Below are 14,642 nucleotides of genomic sequence, written 5' to 3'. Positions count from 1 at the left end.
CCTCTTTTTTTTTTAATAAAATAAATAAATTATAAATTTATTAAAATAAATAAAAATAAGTATAAAAAGACTAACAATAGAAAACAAAAAAGAGAAAAAACCAACATAAACTGAGTTAGGAGATCATCATCAGAGTGATGGACCACAGAAAAACAAACAACCTGGAAACAAGATGCCTCGTCTTTCATGAAGGATTGTTGTTTTTCTATTATTTTGTTTTTATTATTTGTTTTTGTCTCTCTATACTTTCATATCCACTTCTATAGTTTTTATTTTCACCCTTCATTCCTATAAAATTCTTTTTCTTATATATTTTTTAAATTTTAATTTAAGTGATTTATAAAAAAAAATACCTCATTTTGCAGTAAAACTTAGCCAATTTGAAAATAAATTTTGTGTTTGTATTAGCTTTTCTGTAAAAACAAAAACGGTAAAATAAGCTAAAAAACAGTTTTTTTCAAAAACTGGTCATGACTAGCTTCTGAAAATAACTTTTTTTAGTTTTTTTTTACAGCTTCTGCTTTTGCAGAAAAGCCATCACAAACAATTTTTTTTGAACCCAGAAATACTTAACTTATAAAAAAACACTTCTAGATTTTTCAAAATTAATCCAAACAAACCTAAAATACTCTACCTCATTTTTGCAAAAAAAATAGTCAATTTGAAAAAATTTATACTATTTTGGGAGGTTGTGGGTTGCAGTAAAATTTCAAATCCATGCCACTTTTGCAAATACTGCGATATAGTTATTAAAAAATATTTTGATGGTGTTTCTGCAAAATTTAAAAACTTAATTAGTTATCATGATCAACAGTTTCCTTTTCCTCCCACTAAAGATACAAAATTTCCTTTTGTTTGTTTCCATTTGACTTGTCAGTCAGATTTTGTCAGTAAGCCTTACATTATATATATATATATTATTAATTTTATAATTTTTTAAAATTTAAACGTAAAAATTCTATAACAAACTATTAAGGATATAGATTTTTGTAGTCATTTTATATTTAAAATATTTGTTAATGAGTTGGATTTTTTTTCAACTGCATAAAGTACTAATAAACACCAAAAAAAAAAAAAAGAATCACTAAACTTTTTAATTGATGAAAAGATCCCATGGAGTGCATAGAGCTGCATCAATGCCTATCATGAAAGTCCTTCCACCAGCACTCAACTTCATCATACTGCTTCACTTTTTTTTCCTTATTAATTTTAATATATATATATATATATAATCAACCCTCGTGCACTATATTAGCACCAGATCTTTTATACCGAGAAATTGTGTTTTTTTCTAAAAAAAAAAAATTTAAATCTCAGTTCACACAGGGTAATATTACATGTATGTTAAAATAGTAATTCCATGTCTGTCCACGCTTAATTTGTCCATATTTAACCAATATATATACAGTTCAGGGAATTTTTTTTTTTATTTAACAACTAACTAACCCAAGAGAGAATGGAAACAAAAATGAAACATTTATAAAAACAAAAGCACATAAACAATTTCCTTTTATTTATTTATTTATTTTTCAAAATAATTTGTGCTGTCATTATTGTTGTTGTGGCTATGCCTCACACAGATGACCAACTCCAAGACCATCTTTGCAAAGAGAGATCATAATATTCAGCAAAGAATGTCTTTTGACAGCTAAACAATTTTGAGATGTTGTTATCCAAGTAATGTTCCCTTCTTCTTCTTCTTCTTCTGCCAAGCAATGAATTGTATTATGGTTTCTGACAGTTAAACAAGTGCTTGTTTGTCTACTTTTGTATGTTTGTTCTTTATTGTTCTTATAACTATGCACATTCAACAAGCTTGTCTTTGGCTTTGAGAGAGCTCTTTAGTTGCAGCAAAACAGGACCTTGACTTCCTTCCTTTCTTGATTTTCTTGGTATAATGAGGTAGAAATCAGTCTCCAAAAGAGGAAATAAAAAAAGGAATGATTTTTACTTGATCCTTTCTCTTTTTTTCTCTGGTGATTTTTGTGTTTGTGTGATTTCTAATTTGAGAATGAGGGACTTTCCTTCTTGTTTTGGGGAGAATGGAGTTCAGATTGCTGATTCCTCCTCAAATGGAAGCAAGACTGCTCAGAGCCTTGTCACATGCCTTTACCAGACCAATCTCTGTGGCCATTCCTGCATCATCACTGTCACTTGGAGCAAGAACTTGATGGGGCAAGCCTTGAGTGTTTCCATTGATGATTCCAGCAATCAATGCATCTCCAAGGTTGATATCAAGCCATGGTTATTCTCAAAGAGGAAAGGATCCAAGAGCTTGGAGGCTGATAATTGCAAAGTTGACATCTTTTGGGACCTCTCCACTGCTAAATTTGGAGCCAGTCCTGAGCCATTGGAAGCTTTCTTTGTTGCAGTGACATTTGATCTTGAAATGGTCCTCCTTATTGGTGATCTTATCAAAGAAGCTTATCGAAAGACGAATGCCAGCCCTCCTCCTTCAAATGCTGTCCTTGTAGCTAAAAAAGAACACATTTTTGGCAAGAAGTTTTACTGCACAAAGGCTCAATTCTGTGACAATGGCCAAGTTCATGATATTGCAATAGAATGCGAGACAATTGGGCTTAAGGAACCTAGTCTCGAGATTCGTATCGATAAGAAGAGAGTGATGCAGGTGAAGAGACTGTCTTGGAAATTCCGGGGCAACCAGACGATCTTAATTGACGGCCTTCCTGTCGAAGTGATCTGGGATGTGCACAATTGGTTGTTTGGCACACCCACAGGAAATGCAGTGTTTATGTTTCAAACTTGTATGTCTACTGACAAGTTGTTGCCTTGGTCTTCGTCTCAGATACTCGGAGACTCTCAGCTTCGAGGCCTCGGATTTTCTTTGATCTTGCATGCGTGGAGGAATGAATAATGATTAGCTAGCTGTCTGTGACACCGGAGGATATCTTTTAATTCCTCCTCTTGAGTGGTAACAAATACTTCAGTGAGTTATTTCTTACAATGATGTGCTGAGATATCGACTTTTGAATTTGTTTGAATAGAATGTGAGTTTTGTGTCTCATATTTGATGATTTTGTATCTTTGATTGAAGCTGCTGTAGGAATTTAGGCTATTTCTGAATCAAGACTTCACACTAGAAGAACAATAAATAAAGAAACAATACAAGTAACATATACTTATGATTCATGACACTCGTGTGATCGTTGAGAAATGGACAATCTTTCCATCCATTCTATATTTATTATAACTTTAAGAACTAGATTTTATTTGTCATGTTCTGTACCAAAATTTCCTTATAAATTGAATTTCTATCCACTCCGAAGTCCAGCAAGTTCTGCATCAGATACTCATATTTCTATTAATGAGTCTACAGCAAATCACAAAAATTCATATTCTCACAAGTATAAAAGATTTACACAAGAACAAGCACTAATCTTTCATGGTATTCACAAAGAGAATTTTCGCCCTTTGTATTTAACTTCGATCACTTAATATAATTTCTTCTGTTCTGCAGCAAATTTTCTTTACCCATATTCACAAATTTCTGCATCAATGCTGTAATTTTTCCCAAAATGATAATACAAATTTAAGTAGTTCATTCTCAAGTAGCAATTCATTCTCAAGTAGCAAATTTTCGTTGGATCAGGTTGAACTATTTATGTCAATCAAGACTGATATATCTTGCATTAAAATTGCTGCACATGGATATGGTTTAATGGTTGTCAAACAGCTATTTATGACTCTTACGAGTTTTAGCAGTTCATTCTCAAGTTAGCAAAATTTCATTGTATCAAGTTGAGCTATTTATGTCAATCAAGACCGATACTTGCATTCAAATTGCTGCACATGGATATGGTTTAATGGTTGTCAAACATCTATTTATGACTCTATTATCCTAATAAACCATTGAGTGCTTGCCAAGTACGCTTACTTTATGATTAATTAAGCATCTCATATGCCTCTCCTGAATTTCAGATCGAGTTGTCGATAAAAGAACTATGAAGTGTTTGTGAATAGCTGTTATAGTTTTGATGGTTCCTGCAAGATAAAAGATAAAACCAATCTGTCTGAATACTGTTCTTCACTTACCATTAAGCTTGAATTTTCGCTAATACAGCAGGAATTTGGTCCTGAATCTGTAAAATGTTTCTGTTTGTGGAGATGACACTAGTGTGTTTGGATACCGTTGTATCACTAGGCGGAATGAATCACTGAAATTTGACCCTGATTCAGTAAAACATTGTCGTTTCTGAATACAATATCAGAATATCTCATCGCAATTCTACTTCGTGGAAAACTATTTAATTTATGTCAAAGGCCATAAAATTGCAGTAATTCTTAAATTATCTGAAATACACCAATCAGTCTATGTAAGAGATTTTGCTCTTTTGTAATTGCAAAAATATATCTGCAGAAATAGTGCATCCTGATTCAGTAAGGAAGTCTTGTTACTGGCTCATCAAAATGAAATCCTACCTCTTGAAAGCTCACATGAGTTCCTTAAAGTGCATGATTGCTTACTCATCACTCACAAAGAAAAGCTCACTTTTCTTGATTTACAAATTTTGATATCACATGAACCAATATTTAATAAATGTGCTCTATATATATATTGCATATGAATGTGTGAGTTCTACTCTAAAATGAAATTAAACAACATTTTCTCATGTACAAACATGTGTTTTTCTTGGTTTCTCTCTTTATCAAAACAAAAGTGTCTTTCAGGCATTAACTTTTGCCCATTTTTCAAGTTTCAAAGTAGACACTTTATCTTGAAACTAATGCACCTCTGTTCTTTTAAGCATGTATCTTCATTATTTTTAAATATTATGTATAATTTACTCATTTATATTACAAAGAAGTGAAAAATCAACATGCATAATGTAGTACTTATGAAGGTTTACATGATGACAATGATTTTAGACCAGATTACCATCAATAAATCAATATTAATGAATTTAGTTAACTTTCTCGGTCCAGTTAAAATTTATAAAAAACAAAACCCAAACAAATAATATTGACCAAACTAACTTGGTTCAAAACAATTAATTTTATTTACTCCACACATCTCAATCTAAAATATACAAAAATGAAATTCACAAATCAAACACTTGATACCAACTCAAATACATGATTGAGACTTATGTGGACAAAGACATGGTAACAATAGAAAAAGAAAGCTCATGAAACATGAGTGGTTAACAAAGGAACGCAAGTGAAATAGTGAATGAACCCCAAATATAGGTTCAATATTTAAATAAGAGCATATATAGTTCTTATTCCCTACCCCATGGCCATGGGGTGGCTTCACTCCCTCTTCTCTCCATTCAAGAAGCTCTGGCTTCGCATTCATTCTAATAACAAGAAGAGTAAGTTCTCCTTCTTTTCCTCTTCTTCGAGCCTCAGTTATATATATATATATTCATATCTATATTTACTAACTTAACCGATATATAATGCATGGCGCATTCATCTTTGTTTTTGTTGATTGTTTTCATAGGTAGAGGAATATACATACTCTACGAGGATGTGAAGTCTTGTCCTTATGAGGATGTGCACATCCTATGGTCCATCCTCGTCGAGTCATGCCCTCCGGCATCACCACCGAAGAGATGAACGGTTAATTGATTCCGGTCTACACATGAATAACTTGATTATAAGAGTTTGAGTTTTGGTTTTCGTCTTGAGTTTGTATATACATTGCATAGATAAAACTACACCAAAAAAAAAAAAAAATGTAGTGTTTCTTCAAAGTTTGTATATGTTCATATAGTCCTTGTTTTATTTCTACAACAACAAAAATACATAAGAGAAGCTTTGTTTTGATGCTTTGAAGAAAGACAAAGATTTGTGCAAGGTATGATACTTAGCCTTTTTTATTTTTTATTTTTTTTATTTTTTCTGGTGGTTTGTCCATGTCTTTGTAGAAGGGATTTCATTTTCATTTGTGAGTAGTCGGTGCTTAGAGAAGGAGAATGCTTAACCAAAACTCATTAATAGTAGTAGGTCATGGACTCTTTGGTACATATACATTATTATATAGGAAGAGATAACTTTTAATTAATTCATTAATTATTATCAAACACGAAGTGGTTCATTTCTCACCACTGGGAAATTCGATGACTAGTCCATCTCCCCACCGACTTGTTTAAATTAATATTTATAAATAATATTGTTAAATATTAACCATTACTATAACTTCTATGTTTAGTTTCTTTCATCCATGAAAAAAATAATTTATTTTTTTAATTTTCAGGTATTAAAATGGTAGTATTGATATAATTCAAAATCAAGAACGGAATTATACATAAAGATACATTAAATAATAGAGTACAGAGTTGAGTAAGACGCATGAAGATGCCGACACACAAAAAATATATATAATAATTATTATTATTATAATTATAATTATAATTATAATTATAATTATTATTATTATTGCATGTTGATTGTTAATATTTAATAATTGATTCCCTTGGATTTTGGCAACCAGTGGGGGTGTGAAATGTGAGCACATTAGTTGAGATGGCAGCAGCAGCAGCAGTTGTTGTAACAGTTACATTCAAGAGTTTGATGTGTCTCCTACCAATAATTCCTAGTGGTCCTACATGTAATTTTCGAGGTCATAAAAAACAATAATAAAATATATATATATATATATATATATATATAGATTTAGTCTATTAACACTGGAACCTAACCTATGCAGAGGACATTCAAATCTTCAAACCTTAGCTCACGCAAAGCAAGAACACAGACATGTCTCAACTTTACGTTTGTGTACACTCCAGACATAGTTTATCCACTTTGTTTAAAAAAAAAATCGATGATTATATTACATACATATTATTCTACGTAAGTTTAAATAGCATAAAAAGAGGCCAGGGATTTGGGACAGGAACACATTCTCATCAAATGATATGAAGGTTGCATGACTGTCATAAACAAACATTATAAAGAGCATGAAAAAATATTTCCAATCAGTCAAACAGAGATCTAGATTTTCAATCAGGCAAACAGCAACAAAGAGAAGACAGTAATCAAATGATCATGAAGAAGGCCTAGGCCCGGATGCAAGCGACACGACAATCATTTACACAGCTGCCCACCGATCCCGACTCGGTGCAGGCACTCATGCAATCATCGTAACAGCCGAAGCCATTAACAGGGATGGTCGTCATGATAATCAAAATGGCGAGGAGAAACAATGCAATGACAGCCATCTTGTTAACACCAGCCATCTTCTCAAAGATTTTGGTATAACAAATGAACACAGTGCAGAAGAGAAAGGTTGTTCTATATATCTTTAATGGTTAAGTATAAAAGGAATTGGTGTATAGTAAATAGTAAATACACTACCGACACCATATTTAATAGATTGTCATGAAAATGTAGGAAGGAAATTGTGGTTGGAGAACGTCGAAGAATTTTTAGCCATATGCTATGTTTGGAATGCAGACATAATGGTTGAGAAACATGGTGGAATTAATCAAACGGCTGTTGTGCTGGAGGCTTGACCACTAACTACCTACCTACCTCAATAAATAGCTAAACCTAATATAGTAAATTGGATGACGAAAACGGCATTTATAAGTATGCTTTAAATGGTAAATGGGACAGAGAAGGATTTAATTTAAATGCATGTGATGAAATGCAGCAAAAACAAAAGGCGGTCGAAAAGACCACATGATCCCTCTGAATTTTGTGAACTGAGTATCCGCAAAGGCATTTTGGTCAAATCATGTTGATGCAATATCAAGGTTTCATGATCATAAAGAATGCATACGGTGGTTGGGAAAACAATGTAATTCCTTTGAATTTTGTGAAATGCTGCATGCACAAAGGCATAAATATTATTTTCAAACAACAATTTTGCTAATATGATATAACAAATGCAAATGTTGCATAGAGCCATCAATTATATTAAATCGATGGTGTAAACTGCAGAGTATAGTCTTACTGCAGTTTATTCCTGATCAATACAGTTTATCTTGAAAAAAATTGCAAATGGAAATGAGTAAGTAGCACCTGAAGACAAAGACAAACCAAGTCCGCTGGGAGTTTCAACAAGGATGGGATAAAATTTCTTTTGGCATCTGCATGAACTCACTTTTATAAAGAAGATGAACATGAGTTGTCAGTAACACGCGGCAGCCAACCTCTGAAGTAAGGGACAGTATCAATCTCTGAGCAAGAAAGAGCACTTAAAGGTGTGACAGCAATCTGCAACAGTAGAGGTTTGTATTATTTTCTATTGGATACTTGTGGATAAACTTAAACAAATTGGTTTAAAAGTCACCACTGACATATCCTTCTTGAAGAGCTTGCCAATCTATGTCATCACCTTCCTCCTCTTTTTCACTTTTGTTTTCTGAATTCTGATTTAGAGACAACACAGTGCGATAATTTTATTCAGGAGAACTATAACAACTGGTCCACAAGTAATTAACGGATGATGGATACGATAATGAAAGCAAAAATATATAGTGACAATCACAAATGGTGAAGGATTTATACCCGCACTATTTTCTTTGACCAAAGTTGTTCTTGCGTTGGAGATGAGCAAGATATCTTTGTTGTGCCAGTCGTGTCCTGAGTATACATATTTGCAGTTGCATCACCATCAACTGAAACACCAGAGCTGGTCTGTGTCCAAAAGATTTTGATGTTGGACTTCCCTTGTTTTGTTAACTTAAATCCCTTCACCCAAGAACAAAAAAAAAAATTAGTCTGCTAGTTGAGTGCATCAACAATCAAACTCAACGTCAACTAAACAATGCTGCATCAGTAAACAGCGATCATAAACAACAGCCTCCTATGCTCTGCCTGAGCAGCCAGGGTCAATGAGACTGCACAAGTTATTTTGGTATGTGGATGAAGGACCTTAAGCAAAGAAAGCATATAACTTAAAAATTGAGGGTGTGATTTGCTCCACGTTGCTCAACATCTCTACACTAGTATTACATATTTGCCAAGTATTAGAAACTTGTCAGTTCAAAAATTAGCTTTCAAACCCAAATAGGGAGTATATAATATGACACACAGCAAAGTCATGTGATGTTTGTCAAAAGTAGTTCAACAGAGAATCAAACGAACAGGTTAGAAAAAATAAATGTGAAGAACATGAAGCACCTAAAGCACAAATTTAATATTGCGGAAAACATAATGTTCAGACCTAAACAAGAGATGCCCCTGTATGCATACAATACAATGATATTAGGTATAAAATGCTATGAGACACAGGAAAAGATATATTAACGACATCTCTGCATAGTATGGCTGATTTAGAAAATCACCTTATGATTTGAAACATCTGTTGGCACGGCTATGTTAAGAAAAAACTGTAAAGGAAAAGCCTTATTCCTAATCTCATTCAGCACTGAATTTATGATGGGCAAGCATGACTCCACTGCCAGCTTGAGATCGTGAATGGAGCTCTTTTTAGGTACCCTGGATGCCAGAAGCACAAACAAAAGCAGGGCACCCCTTAGCAACAACCTCATTTAAAAGACAAAGAGAACAGAATCACAAGTATGATATATTTTTACAATAGCAACACGCACACTATGCTGACTACCCATGACAAAGGAACATTTTATACACTACGTGCATAGAGCAATCAGGAAATGGAGACCTCATTTGGATGAATTTTAATCTTGAAAACCATACTGTTTCAAATACTACTCCATCTCCTTTTCTTCCATATGGAAAAAAAACAATATGCAGGAATAATCCAACCAAAAATAGATAGCATAATTTTACAAATTCAAATCATTGCAAATCAGTGATTTTAGGAGTAAATCAAATTTTGAAGCATTAAGATGTGTTATCAACTTAGAATATATCTCCTGAACTGTTTCTTAAATTTCATGGGCAATTTTGTAGAATAGGTATGCCCTTCAAATTTTAGGTTCAATGGAACTAATCAACCACGCCGTCACATTGGAATTCTCGACTGGTCATCAATACCATCAAGTGGAGTAATCTCATCAGGAAGACATTCTTTCCTTTTTCTCTAAGCACCGGCAATACAAATTGGTAGTATTCATGAAGATTAGAGCCATTTAATTTATGCTAGGTGATTCATAGGGAAAAAGTGATTTTGGAAATTTGATTTGTTTATGAGACTTGAAAATTTGCGAAGGGCTATGTTGCAGAAGGTTCGACAATAAGATTTTTTGAACCTTTGGAGCCAATTGAGCCATTTGGATAAAATCTTTTCTCAAGGATGTTGGAACTTTTCTCACTTTGGTAGCTCCTGCTAAGCACTGCCATCCATGTCATTTTAGAATTATCATTCCTTCTTCTTTTGCTCCCAGGCAAAGATCGCCCAAGTAGAAAGACATAGAAGTGAAAGGTGGAAAAACATTGGAACTGATGCAAAGAAATCGGTCAAGGTTGATGGACGACACTAGTAAGATCACTCGGTTCTAATACCACGAAAATGGTAGGGTTTCGAATGCTTCTTCACCTCCTCTTCTTCCTTATGAAACACTTAAAATATATAGCAATTATCCTATTGAAAATAGATAGCATAATTCTAGGAATTCAAATTGATACAAATAAGTGATTTTCATATAATCCCTAAAAAAATTTGATTATTTTGAATCCCTAAAAATCTGTGATTTTTCTTTCATAAATCTTCAATGCCATTTGTTTAAAATCAACTGAGGAGTGTTGCACCCAACCAAGTTGTTCATTAATATCATTTGGTTTTCCTTAATGAGCTTCTCTAGCTAGATAAAACATTCATTTAACTATTATAGTGTACCAAGTACAAACCTGCTTTTCCATGTTTGATGATTTAGTTCAGTTTTTTTCATTGACTAAAAAATTATAGCTATGCAAGATGCCCTCTTACAAAACATAAGACTTTGAGCTTTAAAACCCTGTCAAACACTTTATATTTCATAAAAATATTTGTAGTTCATCCAACTTGCTTTAGCTCTATAAAGTACATTGATCGGAAACAACTAACCAACAAAACTACATGAACTAAGTTACTATTGTTCACAATTCACTTAAACCCATGTAATTCACACAGGCTACCCCTTTGTCCTTTGCAATACAGAGGTCACCTCTTCTATTTAAAGCAAGTCCACATAAAGCTCTTCAATCAGTTGATCCATGGCTAAAGACCATAGGCTAAACAATTTAAGGCATGAGCATTTCATCTTTTATACATGAAAAATTTAGTTCATTATCTTTAAAAAAGGTTCCTAAGATTTAATTTGCCTAGATATAGAAATTCCTTGTACCATACAAGTTTAAACGTATCAAGGCTCCAATTTTGTTGCTACTTAAAACTTATCCCATACATCATAGGCAAATGTCTGTCATGAAATTATAACATAAAAAGTAGACAGAGCTAAAGCAAAGGTTGAAGGCTTCATAGAAAGAATACAGCACGAGCAACCTCATGTCAATTATCTTTGTGAGTGCAGATTGCAAACGATAAAGCAAAACAGAAGCAACTTGCAAATAAAAGCAAACTCACCAACCATATGATAAGGCAATTGAGGGTACACCACACATGAATGCCTCCCGAGCACCAGCCACCGTTCCAGAGCAAACACTACATGTTAAAAAGAACAAGAAAATGAAAGTGAAGCAAGCACACGTTTCAAGAAGACTTCAGCATTTAATCAAACTCAAATGGGTGAAAGAACGAAGACCCAAGTACCTAGTGACAAATAATGAAACAGTTAACTACTGTATGATTTGTTTTAATGGGCTCTTTGTGTGCATATTTCAATTCCTAGTGTAAACAAGTTTGAAGAAAAGTCAAGTCCATGTAAAATCTATGTTTTGAACACAACACTCACATCTGAAAAAGAATTGGCGTTCTTAGAAAGAGCTACCGTTTCTCTGGTCACACAAATAGCACATGATAAGATAAGTGATAATTCAGGTTCTATTATAAACAAAAGGAAACTTTCTTAACATAACGGCATGAGAACAATAAATGTCAGTCTAATGCTGTCGAAAATACCATATCTTCCTATAAATTTGTAAACCAAATAGAATTGGAGGTCTGAGGCACTCGGATTAGGAGATTGTATGACATTTTCTATTAGTTGATTCAGCCTTCCATCTATGTTCTGAACTGGAAGATACTAAGATGAATCCCTCCAAAAATGATCTATAAATACCAGAAAAGCTACTCCAATATCAAGTAAGAGATGTTATTCTTTGGCATATTAGGCAGAACAGAAAAATGACAACCAGAATTAATTATGCAGCAGAAGGGCAGGGCTTGCTGCAACATGGAAGTACTTTGTGTCTCAAGAAAGGCATGCTGAAGATGGAAGTCAATAGGCAAGAAGAAAGCCTCATACAATAACATGATTAAAAACAGGATTAAAGGAACATAAATAGCATTTGACAAACAATTAGCCCCTACTCTAGGTCAAGAACAACCATTTTGAAGCATATCTTGTTAATCTAGTTTGTATGAATGAAAATATTGCAAGGCAAATACATAAGAAAAAAGTAATTTGTGGCACTAACATGTTATGCCCACAGTTACTACCAGCATTGATACCACTGAGCACCTGTAGAATGTTGAGAAATAGATTAGGAACTCCATGGTGCATCATGCAAAAATAAGCTATACATGATCTCAATTATAAATGTAAATAATAAATATGTTTCAACTTCACCATCCAATGAATTGATTGGTGTACTGGTGATACTTGTATCTAAGAATCATAATTGAATTGAAAAACAACTCCACTATTAGCTATTTGTATGTTTGCACATCTAGACTATTACCAGATCGGGAATTATTCCATTAAAGAGTGTTCCATAGATTCCCAAAGAAGTGCAGTCTGCAGGGGTACCTAAAAGTAGCATAAAGATACCAATGTTGAAGCTTTAGATGTCAACAATATTGGATTTAATCTTGTTAAAGCCATCACCAACTGGATATTGCTAACCTATGAGGCGATTAGCTATAAAAATGTTGTCAATTGCATAAGAAAAAGAAAATAAATAAATGATGCAAAAGTCTTTAGTAGTTAGACACACGTTGACCATCTACTTTTAAAAGAAGAGCTTACAGCCGGAAAAAGTATATTTCAAAAGCATTCTGGTTTATAGGATAATAGGAACTCAATTTTTTCAGTTGGTGTCCATGAAGGTAGGCACCAAAGTAAAATTTCTGCATTGAAGAATGGGTAACCACTAATATTTAAACTGCAGAGAACAAATGAAATTAATTTGGAAGATAAGGAAAATCAAGGTGATTGCTGATTGAGACAATGTAAAAAAATCATACAGTTGCGGGTAACATCACAATCTGGAAGATACCATAAACCTGCAATTGCAAAAGCTGTTGCCCCATCAATATGAACAGGTTTGGCAGAGATAGGATGACGCCAAGTAATTCCATGACCAACACCTGACTGATCTCTGGAAAGTATTATGCGTTGGATTTACAAAAAATTATATTCCACATGATAAAAGAGAAAGCATTTACCATAACATTACAGCTATTTTAAAGGCTTTCGCAAAGAGTATAAAGGCAGTAGTCATTCATCAAATTATTGAAACCAAAACAAGGCAATGAAAAGAAATAGACTGTGGCCTTCTATCACCTACTATTTCAAATTATTGAATCCAAAATCAAAGTATACACAAACAAAGTTCAAATGTATATAACAGAACGGCACAACATCGAAGAAACAATTGCAACCTTCAAACAGAGAGATGAAGCTTACTTCCACACCACCCTTAATGAAAACTCAAAGCAAATAAAAGATCAAAAAGTGAATGTGGCAGTCCAAAATATGAAAAACCATGAAGGTTTATGCAGTTATTGTCGAGTGTAGTATTGTTCTCTTTATGTTTGGTTTTCTAAGGAAGGTTGATGCGTCATGTTGAGAATTTTCAGATGGTGAATTATGTAGATGGAGCTTTAGTGGCATAAGAATATCATGCAAGGTTGAAAAGGCTTCTTCTTTAGTTGATAAAGAAATTATAGAATCAATAAATTCCAACATTAAGGACCAAGAATGAAAGCCAAAGAAAAGTGCTGGTCAATCAAGACATCAAATACACTGCTTTTTCGTTTGCTAGCAAATTTTAATGTTCAGCAACAGATGTTGATGTGAACAACAATATTGTAAATTAATGATCTAGGACCAAATGAAAACAATATCTCAGCTACTTTGTTGCTTAACCATTCATCAACTAGCATTTAGGTGATTGTTGGCCTACAATGTCTCAAGCATGTAGAGGTGACAGTGATTTTAGAACTAAGAAACTATTTCAAACCGAAAGCAATCCATAAACAAACGAATTCGAGCAGATGCTACTAAAAAGAAGAAATGGGATGAAAAGATCGAATCGAGAGCTCACGAAGCCGGCGCGCAGACGAGCACGCGACAGCGGCCGGTGGAGACAAGAGCCTGGACGAGGAAGCGGAGGCCGGCGGCATCGATTCCGTCGTCGTTTGTGACGAGCACCGTCGGACTTGCAGCTCCGTCCATCGAGAAGAAGAAGAACAAGAAGGAGGTCAACTATCCGCGGTTTTTTTTTGGTTTTTAAAAGAGTTCTATGTGTTCTAAATTTGCAAATTAGACCTTTAAATTTAGGAAACTATGCATAGGATGCACTCATGTAATATAGTTATTTGCGAAGGTCTTTTAGAAAACATTTGCTAGAAGAGACCTGAT

General features: G+C 33.7%; 2 protein-coding genes and 1 long non-coding RNA gene across 6 annotated transcripts; 2 read left to right on the top strand and 1 right to left on the bottom strand.

Moving 5' to 3' along the window:
• Positions 1-1,506: 1,506 nt before the first annotated feature.
• LOC120277004 lies at positions 1,507-3,025 on the top strand. Of its 2 annotated transcripts, XM_039283744.1 has the most exons (2): positions 1,507-1,677; positions 2,054-3,025. In XM_039283744.1, exon 2 carries the CDS (start codon positions 2,171-2,173, stop codon positions 2,873-2,875), a length of 705 nt encoding a protein of 234 aa, XP_039139678.1. In that variant the 5' UTR covers positions 1,507-1,677; positions 2,054-2,170; the 3' UTR covers positions 2,876-3,025. The 2 variants fall into 2 exon arrangements, with proteins under 2 accessions (XP_039139678.1, XP_039139677.1); XM_039283743.1 differs by lacking the exon at positions 1,507-1,677 and having other exon boundaries at positions 1,965-3,025.
• A 2,184-nt stretch (positions 3,026-5,209) lies between these two features.
• On the top strand, positions 5,210-6,472 carry LOC120277992. Its single transcript, XR_005541538.1, has 3 exons — positions 5,210-5,333; positions 5,465-5,821; positions 6,458-6,472. It is a non-coding gene; the product is annotated as an uncharacterized LOC120277992 (long non-coding RNA).
• Positions 6,473-7,798: 1,326 nt separating this feature from the next.
• Positions 7,799-14,642, bottom strand: LOC120277007 (5'-nucleotidase SurE-like). 3 transcript variants are annotated; one of them, XM_039283746.1, is made up of 9 exons: positions 14,326-14,642; positions 13,283-13,377; positions 12,739-12,806; positions 12,475-12,518; positions 11,462-11,539; positions 9,261-9,414; positions 8,482-8,664; positions 8,271-8,342; positions 7,799-8,187 (listed from the first exon to the last, which is right to left on the bottom strand). In XM_039283746.1, the coding sequence occupies exons 1-9, from the start codon at positions 14,454-14,456 to the stop codon at positions 8,077-8,079; spliced, it is 936 nt and encodes a 311-aa protein (XP_039139680.1). In that variant the 5' UTR covers positions 14,457-14,642; the 3' UTR covers positions 7,799-8,076. The 3 variants fall into 3 exon arrangements, with proteins under 3 accessions (XP_039139680.1, XP_039139682.1, XP_039139681.1); XM_039283748.1 differs by lacking the exon at positions 12,739-12,806; XM_039283747.1 differs by lacking the exon at positions 12,739-12,806 and having other exon boundaries at positions 13,283-13,370.

The sequence above is a fragment of the Dioscorea cayenensis genome, chromosome 15 (assembly GCF_009730915.1).
Source record: "Dioscorea cayenensis subsp. rotundata cultivar TDr96_F1 chromosome 15, TDr96_F1_v2_PseudoChromosome.rev07_lg8_w22 25.fasta, whole genome shotgun sequence".
In the NCBI taxonomy this organism is placed as follows: domain Eukaryota; kingdom Viridiplantae; phylum Streptophyta; class Magnoliopsida; order Dioscoreales; family Dioscoreaceae; genus Dioscorea; species Dioscorea cayenensis.
This window is presented reverse-complemented; position numbering and strand designations above follow the sequence as displayed.